The 14,924-nt window shown below is 41.5% G+C and overlaps 1 protein-coding gene across 2 annotated transcripts; it reads right to left on the bottom strand.

Annotated features, from left to right (window-relative positions):
• Positions 1 to 167: 167 nt before the first annotated feature.
• LOC129179603 (uncharacterized) lies at positions 168 to 7,440 on the bottom strand. Of its 2 annotated transcripts, XM_054773040.1 has the most exons (4): positions 7,064 to 7,440; positions 4,166 to 4,330; positions 3,556 to 3,777; positions 168 to 953 (listed from the first exon to the last, which is right to left on the bottom strand). In XM_054773040.1, the coding sequence occupies exons 1-4, from the start codon at positions 7,431 to 7,433 to the stop codon at positions 592 to 594; spliced, it is 1,119 nt and encodes a 372-aa protein (XP_054629015.1). In that variant the 5' UTR covers positions 7,434 to 7,440; the 3' UTR covers positions 168 to 591. The 2 variants fall into 2 exon arrangements, with proteins under 2 accessions (XP_054629015.1, XP_054629016.1); XM_054773041.1 differs by lacking the exon at positions 4,166 to 4,330.
• Between the last annotated feature and the right edge of the window lie 7,484 nt (positions 7,441 to 14,924).

The following is a 14,924-nucleotide window of genomic DNA, read 5'->3' as shown; positions in this document are numbered from 1 at the left end:
TAAATGGTCTGAAATGAACTCCTGAAATCAAATCACTTTTGTACAATATTCTCATTTATTGAGATGTGCCGGCTGAGCACACTCGTGGTGTTGGTTGCTTGGATGAAAGGTGTCATTTTCACTGCAATAAAATGCATAAAGAAAACACAACCTACATCTTTCTGGTAAAAAGTTGGACCAAATCTAGGAAATCAATTTTATTTACACCATTTAACAACAACAACAACAGCAACAACATACATTATCTCAGGGAACGTTCTACCCATTTACAAAAAACACCAAACTCCACATGAATAAGCAGTTTGGCAACAGAGGCAAGGAAAAAGTAACTGCAAGAAAAGTCAAACCTAACAAAAAGTCAGGGAAGGGCAGCCATCTTCCTCAGCAGGCATTATGCAGGCTACAAACTACAGTATAGTAACTACCGTATGTGCTACTTATTTGTTTTTGTTTCTTCAAGAAAATGTTTCTTCGCCATTGCATGACCGCATGTGCGCTGTCAAATCGGCACCACACACGTGAACGGGCAAAGTTTTCTTTTGAGCAAATGTTGAGCCGCATATCGTCCAGTACGAGTCCGCATGTTTGCATTCAATCTGATAGCGGCGCTAAGAGGTCTATGTGTGATCCTCCACAGTCGCCTCCATCAGCTTCTGTTTTCACGAGTTGTGAAATGTTGCTTGGAGGCTCCGCCTCTCTGTTCCAATCATGGGGACTATGATGAAGGCGTAAGGACTCGGGCGGTTTGTCTTTGTGGTCCTCAGTCTTCACAGGCATCTTGGTGAGGTCAGCCTCCTCTGGCCCCAGAAAACGCTCTCCCTCCTGAGTGAGCCAGAGCTCCTCCACTTCCTCTTTAACGTCGGGGGGCTGGGGCTCCTCCTGCTTCAAAGTGGGGGTCCCCCCCTGCGGCTGAGGGGCACGTTCTTCTTGATGACCATTCAGCTGCTGGATGTCTGTAGGACACAATCACACTTTAGGTCAGACATGTCAAATGTCCCATGGTGGGGACATTTCCCACAACAAATGGCGACTCTGGGAGCGGGAGGAGTAATGGCGGCGCAGCTCATTTCGGATGGAAAAGAAGAAAAGTATGCATGACCTTTGGGGAAACAATACTTGGTAGTGCCTGCGAATATTCTAACTCATCCAGGCTGCTGTATTCTCAGGGCTGAAATGATAACTGGACTGTACAAAGTGCGGCCTGATGGTCATTTGCAGTTCGCAGCAGTTTTTTTTTTTTATAAATTGGCCAGCGGCACAATAAAATAATTAACAAGAAAGCTAAAAAACCCCCCAGTAATTTTACGTCGTCGTCGTTAGACTCTTCTAAAAGAGGTAGTGTTCTGTGAGTGGTGTAGAATTCAGCAGGCCTATTAACTCTTCATAAACTTTAATCACACGCTCTGTCCGGGTTGTATCACAGAGCTAAAATGTAGCTTTCTCTCTCGTCCCCACCTCCTCTCCTCCTCCTCTTGTTCTCCCGCTGTTGGTCCCATTAGCAGTGTCACAGTGCCCTCTGCTGGTCAAGCATGTAGCAGTTTAAATATGTGCTTGCTTTTTAAGCATGTAGCAGCATAAATATGGGCTTTTGAGGCAAAACACATGAAAATATAGACCAGTCGGCTTGTGTTCGTATCTACGAATGTTCGCACGTCGGATGTTCGTTAGTAGGGGACTTAGTGTACACCATACCCCAGTGTGGGCAGCGCTGGAGGCAGGGTGGGTGAGGTGTCAGTGAATGGGTGGAGGGAGCGAGGATCAAACCTGGACGACCTGCTCTACCTCCTGAGCCACTGCCGCCTCCAAAAAAGTCGTAACGTGATGAGAAAATATCGTAATTTTACAAGAATAACATAATACTATCAGGAAAAATAACATCATTTTAGCAGCATGAAGCTGAAATACTAAAGGAAAAAAAGGTGGTATGTTTTTAAGTGGTAATATGAGAAACAAATCCATCAAATTGGAATTTTTGGAAATTTAGGTTGGGGCAACATTCATAATACTATGGGAATGAGGTAAAAATATTATGGGAATAAAGTCATACTTAGGAGAATAAAATGTTCAAAAAGAAAGCTGAAATAGTCGGAACAATTTGAAAAGCAACAGCTGCAATTTTACCAGAATAAAGTAAAAAGATTAAGAAAAAAAAGTTAGACAGTCACGATTTTACAAGAATAAATTCGTCATGAAGACAAATAGTCATTTTAGTTGCATAGAGTTGAAATATTCAAGAAAAAGTTGTAATATGAGAAACAAACAATACAGTAATAATTAATTATTGTATTATTAATAATATTATTATTATTATTCATTTATTATTAATTATTACTTTCAATTCTGGAAAAAAAAAAATCCGAAAAAGTTTTACTATCGGAATAAAGTTAAAATTATGAGAAGAAAACTGGCAAGAAAACAACAAAAATGGGGAGAAAAAAGAAAAATACCAAAGTTCATACTAATATGCTTTTCGACTATTTCACAAATCTCAGATGCAGTTTTTCCTTGAAACATGTATAACTTCTGAGCATATCAACATGTATTGCTTTACAAAAAAAAAAAAAAACAACGTGGCCCTTGCATCATTTTTCAGTATGTGGCCCTCGGTGAAAAATGTTTGGACACTCCAGTCTTAGACGATGTTTTGCCTCTGATCGCCGTCTTCATCACATACACTCGAATGGAGAGGTGACAGTGCGCAGGTACACGGTGGGAGACAAATAGAATGCAATGATTTGTGAGGTGTTGTGTATACAACACCATCTGCTGTCAATTTCACCCCGTTTGCACATCATTGTTTTGTGACAAAGACAATGAAATAAATAATACAGAACGCTGGAACTTATGTTTCAGTAGCCGTCCGTGATTCTCCAAGTATAACACCTCATTGTGCACCAAACGCATTTTGCTGCATCCGAAACATGTACTTTGGCCAATCTCTGACAAAACATTACACCCCGTTAAACGTAAACAGCGTATTCCACACACAATGTTGCTAAAAGTGAATTGAGGAAGTGTATATGCAAATGAGCCGACATCTCCATTGAGGCCTAAATGTGAACTTCAGAGTATTTCCGGGTTATTTTTTAAATTTAATTCTCAAACAATAACGAAAGGGATACGGATTCAAAAATAGAAATATTGCAATTTTTACTGAAAAAGACACTTATTTTCATCAGGGTGTTTTTGTCTTTTTTGTTTATTGCATTATGTTGTTCGTTTAATTTATTTTATTTAAAGGCTCTTGACATTCCAATGACAATGTTAAATACACTCGAGAAATGAAAGTTTATTGCTTTTGATACGTGTACTTGCATTATTATGCCATATATTATCATTACAGAAAACAAAAAAACTGTCTCAAAATAATGTTGACTATAATATCGTTTATCGGTAATCATTTGTCGGACAATTATCGTCCAGCAAAATTTGTTATCGCGACAGCCCTAGGCTGATACAAGCCCATACTCTTGTTTTTTTGCTGATATAGGCCAGATAACCGATATTAATACAGGATACCTAAATTTCTTAAGAGAAATCAACAGAACTGTCAACCTTTTCCTCCTCGGTGATCCGGGGGACGTGGTCTTAGACTTTGGATGCCTTCAAGAAGAGCCGACACCATCGACTCGTTGCTCTGGAGGATGGAATTCACCAGCCTTTCCTGCATTTCTTGACTCTGCCGTAGCTGGTCCACCAAGACAGCCTGGAGTCTCTCCATGCTGGATGTAAACCGCTCCACGTCAGACCGCCGCCCCCTGTGTCTTTGCCTTTCACCTAAAAAGTATAAAAACAAATAATTATCATCCATCCTCCAAAACGTTTGGCCTCTATAGGGTCACAGTATGCTGGAGCCTATCCCAGCTGACTGTGGCTGAGGAGCGGGGTACACCTTGGACTGGTCGAAAGCCAACCACAGGGCACAAATACACAACCATTCATGGACAATTTACAGTCTCCAATGAACCTAACATGCATATTTTTGGAGAAATCCCACGCACGGAGAGAACATGCAAACTCCACACAGAGATGCCCAGACGGACATACAAACCCAGATCTTCTTGACTGTGTGGCCAACATACTAACCACCAGGCGGCCCCAAAAAGTACTGACTATTGGGAAATAATACTGTGCGTGCCATTACCATATCGGCAAGGTAACCTACCAAACATCGCAAAAGTGCCTGTGCGAGTACTCGTCTTGGAAACAGGGGCACTAGCAGTTTCCCGTTCTTCTGTTTCAGCAGTCCCTTCCATTTTGACAGCAGCCCCTTCGTCTGGATGCTTCTCTGGATCATCAGTTGGCTCTCCCTGGTCTTCTGGAACACTCGCTACAACCAATGAAAATATAAATACAGTCAAACTTGTCTATAGCGGCCACTAGAGGGAGTCTGCAAAAGTGGCCGCTATAGACAGGTGGCCTCTATAGACAGGTTGGCGTCCAGTTTGAATGTTAACCAGTAGAGGGGAAAAAAAAGAAAAAAAAGGGAAAATAATAATAATGTTGACCAGTAGATGGCACTGCGGACTGCTGATAAAAGTTGTACAGCACTACTAGGCTTGTTATTATCATGGTTCATGGTTTTAATCCTGAACATGCATGAGTCAAACAGTAGCACATCACATAGTACAATTCACAATTTTGCATGTCCAAAAAGGAGTAGGAAGAAGCAAAGCTTATTTAATCCTACCCCTCATCAGTTTCACATCAGTTGCAATACATTTATTCACCTCTTGTTCTTCCAAGTGTACTTTGTAGGTCTACATGACAATGTAGTGCAATCATAGCCAAGGTTTTTACTTACTAAAAGGAAGCGAGAGGCTTGATAACTGATAAAATACTTCAGTTAAGTACAACCGAACTCAGTTTTGCTCCCGCTGCCGCATGCATGCTAGCATATGTTTTTTTTGTTTTGTTTTGTTTTTTTTAATTGTAGCGTCGCTGGGAGCACGTCCTGTTCCCAGCCTACTTTGCGGTAATGTTTTGGTGCAAATGCTCTTAAAGTTACATGTTTGACCAGGAAATAGCAAGCTCAAAAGAAGATGGCTTTTTTATGTGGAACAACTGACAGTTTGTGTGGATCTTGTGAATGATTGTGACTGAGCTAGGACTCAGTAATTAAAGTCTACACACGACACCTTCATTGATTGAAAAACCCAACTTTTTCGTGCATGAAGCTTCTACTTGAGTCGGTAATTTGGCCGCTATATGCAGTCAGATATTGACCAAGGGAGACAAAATGGGTGGCTGCGTTGGACAGGTGACTGCTATACACAGGGTCTATAACATGTAAATTTGCTGGGGGGGGATTTTTCAGTGGCTGCTATAGGCAGGTGGCCCTTCTATAAAGGTGGCCGCTAAGACAGGTTTGACTGTATTTTGTATGTATTACCATGGAAGAAGCAGACGTGTCTTTTAGCTGTTCAGCAGTTGAAAAGGTATTGAAAAGGTGAGCTCTGACCGAAATAAGGAATGATTCATTCAAGAATATCTTACTATTACTATTACTTGAAGCATGATATCAAAAACAACCGTATCATTCATATCGATATAGACTGGATTTGCGCTGTCTCTCACTCATCTCTCTGCACCATGTGTGAGCTCCTGGCCCGCCCCCCTTCCATGCATGCATATTAACCAAGATACAGTAACATTGTTATTAACATCGTTACGCCAAATAACTACTTTAATGGAGTAGTGACACTTCACAACACCTGCTAGATACTAGCCGGCTAGCGACTAGCTTTGCCACACACTCGCTCATAGCGAGTCAGCACCGCACTCACAACGCATCAGGTCACTACCGAAAGGTAACGCTACATGTTGGAGTTGCGGCCACCGCCGCTGTGTTTTTGACTTTGGAAAAGTCAATGATAAGTGTAGCATTTGTTTTTATGTTGCTTGGTGAAATCAGTGCACCCAGGAAGGAAGTTCCGGGAATCCTTAAAACAACCAAAGTATGGCAAATTACTGGACAGAATTCCCCAAAAAGTGCAGTTTTCCTTTCACAGTATGTGCAGGCACAGCTGTTTGTTTTCATCCACATTCATCAACCGCCCTGTGTTTCAGTTTAACTGGCCATGCCGTTGAAATGATATGCTCCAATTGTGTGAGTGTGCATGGTGTGTAGCATAAAGACAAAGTAGTTGAAAACAAGGTGATTGAACCATGGTGAACGCTTGTCATGAAAATGACGCTTTCAATGTGTCTATCGCCGCTCTCACGCCAAGCCAGTCTCCGTGGATCCATTCTTGTGTTTGTGTCCATCATCTTTTTGTTGTTACTCTATGGGGCCTGTGAATATTCATTCACTCATTCATGCAGGTCATTGTACTCTAAGCGCACTGAATCGACCACAACTGGACTGTTCAGGTTGTCTTCAAAAGGTGTTTCGGCTGTCACCCGAGCAGTCTGATGGTCTTCTAGCTGTCCTATCTAGTCTGAGCATGAACTGATGACTGCTGGGATGAGAAGCGAAACATCTTCTAAGACACCGTGAACAGTCCAGCTACGATCGATTCAACGCACTGAGAATATTCCATGGGGGTGTTGCGTATGAACAACAATTTGTTGAGAACAACGTGATCATGGTAAGCTGCTTAACAGTAGCCAGTTGGCACGGGCTGTGTCGGAACACCAATTTATTTCTCGAAATATCTGTTCTAAACGGGCGTGGCCTCGTAGTTTCGCGTTCATGACGACTGCATTGTGGGTGTAACTTTATTACTTCGCGTTACTGTTTCGATTATGGCTGTTGACTTATTTTCCTGCAACAGCGCATACTTATTTTTTGGCGGTACAGCTGTCGTGTTTATTGAATAATTGGGCATTTAAGTAGGAGCATTTAGATGCGCAAATACCAAATATGTCCAAATTTCACAAGGTTCGTTTTTTATGCCACACGGAAGCCAAGTATCACGGAAAGGTTACAACCAACGAACATGGACACATGAGCTTAAAAAAGCTACTAGCGATGTGTATGCAGCGAACTTATACCAATGTTTACACAATCGTGACCCATTTGGCTCCAGTTAGCTCCGAGCTAGTGTTACTGGCAATTTACCTGAAACGGAAGCCCCAAATCCAACGTCCAAGCCATGCGCCAGCGTTTGAGACAACGTTCGTCCTCCCAGAAGGTCTTCGAGAAGCTCATAGTGTGGACACGAAACTGAGTTGTGTCCACTTCTTTTACTGTCCTTTTTGGTTATGAAGTAAATCCGCTTCATGCGTTTCCATTTCACTCTTATCTGCTCGGGAGTCCGAATGAAGCCTGCGTTCTCCATTTTTTTCGCCACCTTTTTAAATACTTCTCCATTTCTGGTTTTTCGTCCGTCGAGGCACTTCAAAATGTTGAGTTCTTTCAGCTGCTGAAGCAAAAACACGGCCTCCTCTTCGCCCCAGAAATGAGTACCGCGAGCTCCTTCTGACGACATGATGAAAGTAATGTCCGCCTATGTTGTGAAGTGAATTGGATCCGCTTCCGGGTTATATCCCACCTTGGAAACTGGCGCATGCGCAAAACGCCAGCTCCGACAATCGCTGGAACACTGTATACCTCTGGAATACTGGCCTACTGAGCAAATACTTGCTGATGTAATGCCAAAGCCACCCGCGAAAGTAAAGATAAAATGGTTTGTTCAATATATGTTTGCCACATGAAAGTGTAAATTGTACATTTGCCGTGTTTGAGTCAAAAGGAGCAATTATAGTTACCAGTTACTTTCGCATAAAAGTAATTGAATTACTAAGAGAATTATGTATGTATGTAATTAGCTACATGGGAAAGTAATCAATGTGTTGCTTTTTTGAAAAACCTTTAAATATGTCAAATGATTTAGCTTAGTAGTGTAGTTACAGAATGTCAGGCGTATGTCTCAGGTCTACCTGAGAAAGAGAGAAAGCTTTTTTGCCTTTGCCATCAAGAGATCATGGCAGTGTCACTAAATCACATTCAGTCCACATTTTTGCTAAGATTTTGTCCGTGCTCGTAAAATTTTGGTCAACTGATGAACAGCCTATTTCACATTAATGGTTGTTTACAATAAATTGCTTACTCAGAAACATTATTGTCTCACTCTCATTTCTTCTTTTTGACTTTTGAAGCGCTACTTAGAACCTCCTTAAAGTCCAAGAAAATGTAAATTCTTAAAATTTTTCAACTGGTCTTAACATTCTAATCAGGAGTGTATTTGTATTGGGGAAACCAAGCAGCCACTGAGCAGGCGTATGTCACAACGCAGACGGGCTAACTCTTCGGGTCAATAATCAGCTGTCAACTGCACAAAAATACACATACTTCCTTCACAGAGAAGTGAAGGAAGCCAGCTACAATACATCCAAGTTGAGAAACCATCTCTGAACAAAGGGGAAGTCTGCAACACCAACTATCGCCCACATAACATGCTTCCCTTTCATCCTTTTCTTAAAGATTCAGTAACTTAGCTTCTAACAAATAAACAACCAAGACACAGTCGCCTTGGCCTGTCCATGACCACCATAGCGCCTGAATGGAATGCAAACGAGGCAATTCCACCTAAACAACTGTCATACCCCATTCCATTGCATCATCATTTTGCCACAAAAGAGCGAAACTGTCGTCATTTGGTCATGCTTCGAGAGCAGGTGTGTCCAAAAATGAAAAAATGGAAAAAAGAGCAGTAATTTTACAAGAATAAAGTCAAAATATGAATACAAAAAAATTTTCATTAACGTGAAAAAGTCATGGGCCGCACGGCTGTCTAGTGATTAGCATGTTGGCCACACAGTCACAGTCAGCGGATCGGGAAGACCTGGTTTCAAATTTCCGTTGGGCATTTCTGTGTGGAGTTTGCATGTTCTCCCCATGCGTGGGTTTTTTCCGGGTACTCCTGTTTCCTCCCACATTCCAAAAACATGCATGTTAGGTTAGTTGGTGACTCTAAATTGTCCATAGGTATGAATGTGAGTGTGAATGGTTGTTTGTCTATATGTGCCCTGCCATTGGCTGGCCACCAGTCCAGGGTGTACCCCGCCTGTCGCCCGAAGTCAGCTGGGATAGGCTCCAGCATACCCTTGCGACCCTAATGAGATGAAACGGCATAGAAAATGGGTGGATGGGTGAAAAAGTCGTAATTTATGAGAATAACTTTGTAATGTTATGAAGAAAAATAATGAAGAAAAAACATCATTAAAAAATAAATCATAATAGTATAAGAAACAAACAAAACAACAAATAAAGGTGTAATTTTTGGAAAATTAGGCTGTGGAAAAAGTTATAATGTTATGGTAATAAAGTCAAAATATTATTACAATAAAGTCATAATTACAAGAAGAAAATTTACAAGAACAAAGTTGAAATAGTTGTGAAGTTAAAAAAACAGCAACAACAAACAGCAGAAATTGAAAAAATTGCTGGAATTTTACGAGAATAAAGTCAAAATATTAAGAGAAAAAGTTGTATTCAGACGCGAAAAAAGTTTCAAATTTACAAGAATAAACTCGTAATATTATGAGGACAATTATGTCAATTTAGTAGCACAGAGGTGAAATGTTCAAGAAAAAATATGCTCTTTTGTAAAAGTCGTAATATTATGAGAAACAAAACAAAATAAAGTTGGAATTTTTGGAAAATTTTTTGGGGTAAAAAGTTATAATAGTCTGGGAATATAGTCAAAATATTATGGTAATAAAGTCATAATATTATGGAAAGAAAATGTATGAAGATTATTGAAAAAGAAAGTTAAAATATTTGGAAATGTTTGTCAAAAAACACCAATAAGACCTACATTTATACAAATAAAACGCTTTTTCACTTACAGTACAAGCCAAAAGTTTGGACACACCAACACAACTGATGGACTCAGCCCCATTAATAAGGCAAGAAATTCCACAAAGTAACCCTGACAAGACACACCTGTGAAGTGAAAACCATTTCAAGTGACTACCCCATGAAGTTCATTGGGAGAACACTAAAGGTTTGCAGCGCTATCAAGAAAGCAAAGGGTGGCTACTTTGAGGATTCTAAAATATAAGACATATTTGGAGTTATTTCACACTTTACTTTTTTGTGAAGTACATAAATCCACATGTGTTCAATCATAGTTTTGAGAACCTCCAATGTGAATAGTCATGAAATAAAGAAAACCCACTGAATGAGAAGGTGTGACCAAACTTTTCACAAAGCTGAGATACTAGGTTAGTTGTCCCACCTCCATGTTGGTTACAGTTGAGCCAAATTTGGATCAACTAACACTCCAGCTTAATTTTTTATTTGCATTTTTCTGCTCTCTGCTGTCATTGTGCCTGAGGACATGGATCCTGCATTCTTTTTTTCTAACAATGACATTGTGCATAAATGTCTGCGCCATAAACAGTCTGCGCCCTAAACGTCTGCGCCCCTAAACAGGCAGGGGTAATGGCACGTAAAACCTGTCATCTTATTTTCACTTGTAATCTCCGACAGTGGAATGTTGAGTAGACTTAAGACTAAACATTTTCCACACACAGTTTGACTTTGGTGGTTTAGTTTTACTGTTTCTCAAACAGATGGAGGTGTTAAAAATGTTTGAAATAAAAGGTGTCCTGTAAATTTCAAATGTATCAACGTGTTAATTTATTGGTTTCATACAATAATGCTACAGATGCACGTCACTTACATTCATGAAACACCTTGAATACAGCAAGTTTCTCCAGATTGGACTGGAATTAAACTCGCAAATAACTAGTTAGAACCAGATTACTCCAGTACCGCTCTTTATCCGAATGGGCAGCACTCTTTAGTGGTAGGCCCTATGTACCGTTGGAGATGAAATTCTCCACAACCTCCTAGAGGTCAAAGGACCACTTTGGAAAATTAATTAAGCCAATTTCAACTCCCCCTTGCGTGCTCTTTAACCTCCAGTTATGAGAAGGAAGAAAGACTCTCACACCAAATTAGATTTTTTCCAAATGTATTGAAGAATAAGTCACACATAATAATTGAAAAATAAGTCGGACAGGATAGTTGGAGTCTACAGGGTCCTGGTCTCCCGGCTGAAATGAAAGAGGGCCTCCCCACGATTGTCCCATAGTCATTTTTATACTTGTTTGCTCAAATCATTGGCGTCAGTCTCTCCTAAATAATTTTCTCCTGGATTGTCTTTGCGGAGCTTGTGACGCAAACAGATGATAGCCGGCTCCCTCTCTGTCTTGATAACGCTTAGTGTAGTTGTTGACATAAACAAAACATTCTTTGCTCCGGCCAATGTTTCTGTTTTGACTACATTCTGGGCCCTATCTGGCTGGTGACCCTGGTGGGTACAAGCTGTGGCCAACAGTATTACTGTTTAACCTTTGACACACTTAGCACACTTGACACACTGAATCCGAGATTCAACTATTCGGCAGATCCTCCTCTCCAGAACCCCTGAATAGACCTTACAAGGGAGGCTGAGGAGTGTGATTCCACGATAGTTGGAACACACCGTCCGGTCCCCCTTCTTAAAAAGGAGGACCACCACTGGTTTCCTTCGAAAAGAATGTGAAATATCCTACGCACCCTACGCAAGTCCGTGAACGCATATAGACTGCATTCTGACTGCTGATTGGATGAGCAAGAGAGGGGGACCTAGGCTAGTGTATGCCGTGAGTCTCACTGCGCGGGAGAGAAAAAAGGTGAGGGAGTTTTGAGTTGAGTCTGAAGCAAGTTACGGCGCAGTAAAATAAATACATTTAACAAGAGCATAGAAATATGTTCTATAACTAGAAGGGCGCTGTAGCTACGTGCTCGGAGCCCGTGACACGCTAATCGCCGAGGCGGGTGACTCCAGGAGAGGCAGATAGTGTGCTGCTGCAGCTGGCTGTGCATTCACCGCTCAGAACAATATGTGCTTTGGCTTTCACATCTCCAAATACCAGAAAAATCTCCCAGCGACTTCAGGAGAATTCTTTGCAATTTTCGCTAGTCGCTTTTGAGAAAATAAGTCACCAAGAGGGTTTGGAAAGTCGCCAGATTTAGCATGAAAACCGCCACTGAGCTGCACATGATATGGGAAGCCATTCAGAGATGGAGATTACATGAAAGAATCGTTTGTAAAATATCAGCGCATCTATTCTCCGAATTAAAAAAATAAACAGGAAATTACTGAGAAAATGAAAGAATGCCTCTCTTTGCAAAGACAGTCAAGGACAGGACCAATACATGACAATTTAGCGTGGGTATGCAGATATGTGAACTCTGGACTTTTTTATCTTAAAGTTGGTTAAATTATTTTACATTTATTTATTTTACACAAATATGGGAACCACTCAGTAAGACTTACAGATGAAAGTGTTGAAGTGGTTTCAGAGTAGGCCTACGAATGTAGGCGCACTTCTGTTTGATTAATTTTGTGGTTGTAACAAGTTTATAAGTTGTGTAATGTCTTGTGGCTCCAGACTATTTTTTGTTTACTGAAAAGGGAGGCAAAATGGCTCTTTTCATGGTAAAGGTTGCCGACCCCTGATGTAGTGCATTCTTGTCACTCAGCATTACTGGTAGGTCGGTAAAGCTGCTGGACATCAGCGGCATAAAAATGAAAATGGATATTGTGTCTGGAGATGACTGGTCCTAATGATAGCATGTATAGTGAAAATAAGGTAGCCAAGGATGGAACCCTGCAGCACGCCATAAGAGAGGGGAGCAGTTGTAGAGGAGTCATTGATCATTACTGAAAAAGTCCTGTTGGTGAGATATGGTATGACATGAACCATTTAAGCACAGAGCCGCGTAGGCCAACACCGTGTTCCAGGCGGGAGATGAGGACTGAGTGGTCCACAGTATCACAAGCAGCTGGAAGGTCTAAAAGCACCAGCACAACAGCGTTTTCAGCATCAAGGGCTGTGAGGATGTCATTGTGTACTTTCAATAACGCAGATTCTGTGCTGTGACGGGTTCCAAAGCCTGATTGAAATTTGTTAGCAATATTATGGATAGACAAATATGACGACAGTGGTGAGAAGACAAGTTTCTCCATGACCTTGGATAGGAGGGGCAGATGACAAATTGGACGCAAGTTGGACAGAGTTGATGGGTCTAGGTTAGGCTTTTTGAGGAGTGGTCTAAGTATAGCTTGCTTAAGGGCAGTGGGGACAATACCCAGCAAAGAACAAGGCTGGGACCAATGGCATCTACTGAATACCATCCTTCATTATCCTTGCAGGGAGAACGTCCAGAAGGCAGTTGGTGGGCTTTAACTGTTGTTTTGGAAGAGAAGTGGAAATTGGCTCAAAGTTCTCAAAAGTGTGTTTTACAGGGGAGTCAGGCAGACCAGGAGCTGAGAGCTTTGGGATGGATTGTCTGACTGTTGCGACCTTTTACATAAAAAATTGGTTTCATTCACCCACGAGTGCAAAGTCATTGACTGTTGTGGAGGTCGTAACCCGGCGGCGGGAGGTGGCAGCAGGTTTAGGGCCTGGAAGCAGATGAAGGCGTGATCGGAAATAGGAATATTCCGTATATTAGTTGCTGACACATATAATCCACGGAAGATGACAAGGTCCAGTGTGTGCCCAAACAAAACAGTGTAGCTCAAAGTTGGGCTTGTATGAATATAACAGGATGCCATAAGGCCTTTGTATTAGTCCTGCATCCTTTATGAGAATGATGCTGAGCATTTTTAGTGACCTAAACTTCAGTTTTTTTGCTACGTTACAATGATGATCTGTTAGTCTTTGCCCCATCAGAACAAGAAGCCTTCATGAGGCTGGAGATTGTTTTCCAGAGATTGAGAGAAAAATGTCACCTGCTCCGAAGGTCTGTGAAATTCCTTGGCCACGTCATTGACAGTGATGGAGTCACTGTTGACCCTGATAAAGTGGAAGTCATTGTCAAAATGACAAAGGAAGAGTTGATGGAGGATGACAGCTGCACACCTTCTATTCAAAGAGTAAAGTCAGGGAAGCTTTTGAACTGTGCAGTCCTCACTCACCCAGACTTCACTAAACTGCTGATCCTGCTGATCTCTCGATGGTCTTGGGGTAGTTTTGTCTCAGATACCGCAAGGAGAAACCAAGGCTCGTCCAATAGCCTTTGCAAGCAAGACCCTCACTGGCTCACAAAAGAGGTACCCTGCCCACCGCTTAGAATTTTTAGCACTGCATGCATGCAACGGTTTGTGGCCAAGTTGTCCCCATACACCTTTAGTATCAAACATATCCCTGGAACAAAGAATATTGTGGCAGATGCCTTAAGTAGAGATCCTTTTACCTTTTTCAGTGAGTCAAAGGCTGATCAGTGACACACACACACACTGCAGTTTGACTCTACTTGGGCTGAAAGGAATAAACTCCCGTTCCAAAGCCCTCCATCGTGCACCAGAACACAACGCAGTGTAGTCGGGACATGCAGAAACACTAGCAGCCCGGCTACATAAGTATCACAAAATTTCGTCTTGGGATGGCGGCGTAAACAAACCGGATGCTATTCTGGACGCCAAACAAGCGGGCAAACGCAAGCCAAGGCACAACTTTAGCAAACATTTTGGTTGTTAACCCAAAAACGGGCTAACTGAGGCAGATATTAACCGAGGTACCACTGGATTAGCAGGAATGCTATATTTGCTCGAATCAATTGGCCGAATGGTAAGATATAACCCTTCCATCACACCTGAATTATTTCAATCATTTTAAAGTCTTCCACATTGTTACATTACCTGTGTGCTTACTGGCAAGGACTACATTTGGAATACAGGAAGTCAATCAAAGTACTGGAACGGATGGGGGTTTAGATTAAATAAACTTTGCTTCTTCCTACTCCTTTTGGACACGTGGAACTGTGAATTCTACTATGCGACGTATTCCAATGGAACTTGTACGCATGTTTAAATTAATATCACTGGTGGTGTTGAAACATCATACAGAAGAGAGGTGGCGGACCTCATAGCTTGGTGTCATGATAACAATCTCCATCTCAATACAGAGAAGACCAA

The sequence above is a fragment of the Dunckerocampus dactyliophorus genome, chromosome 4, assembly GCF_027744805.1.
Source record: "Dunckerocampus dactyliophorus isolate RoL2022-P2 chromosome 4, RoL_Ddac_1.1, whole genome shotgun sequence".
NCBI classification, from domain to species: Eukaryota; Metazoa; Chordata; class Actinopteri; order Syngnathiformes; family Syngnathidae; genus Dunckerocampus; species Dunckerocampus dactyliophorus.
This window is presented reverse-complemented; position numbering and strand designations above follow the sequence as displayed.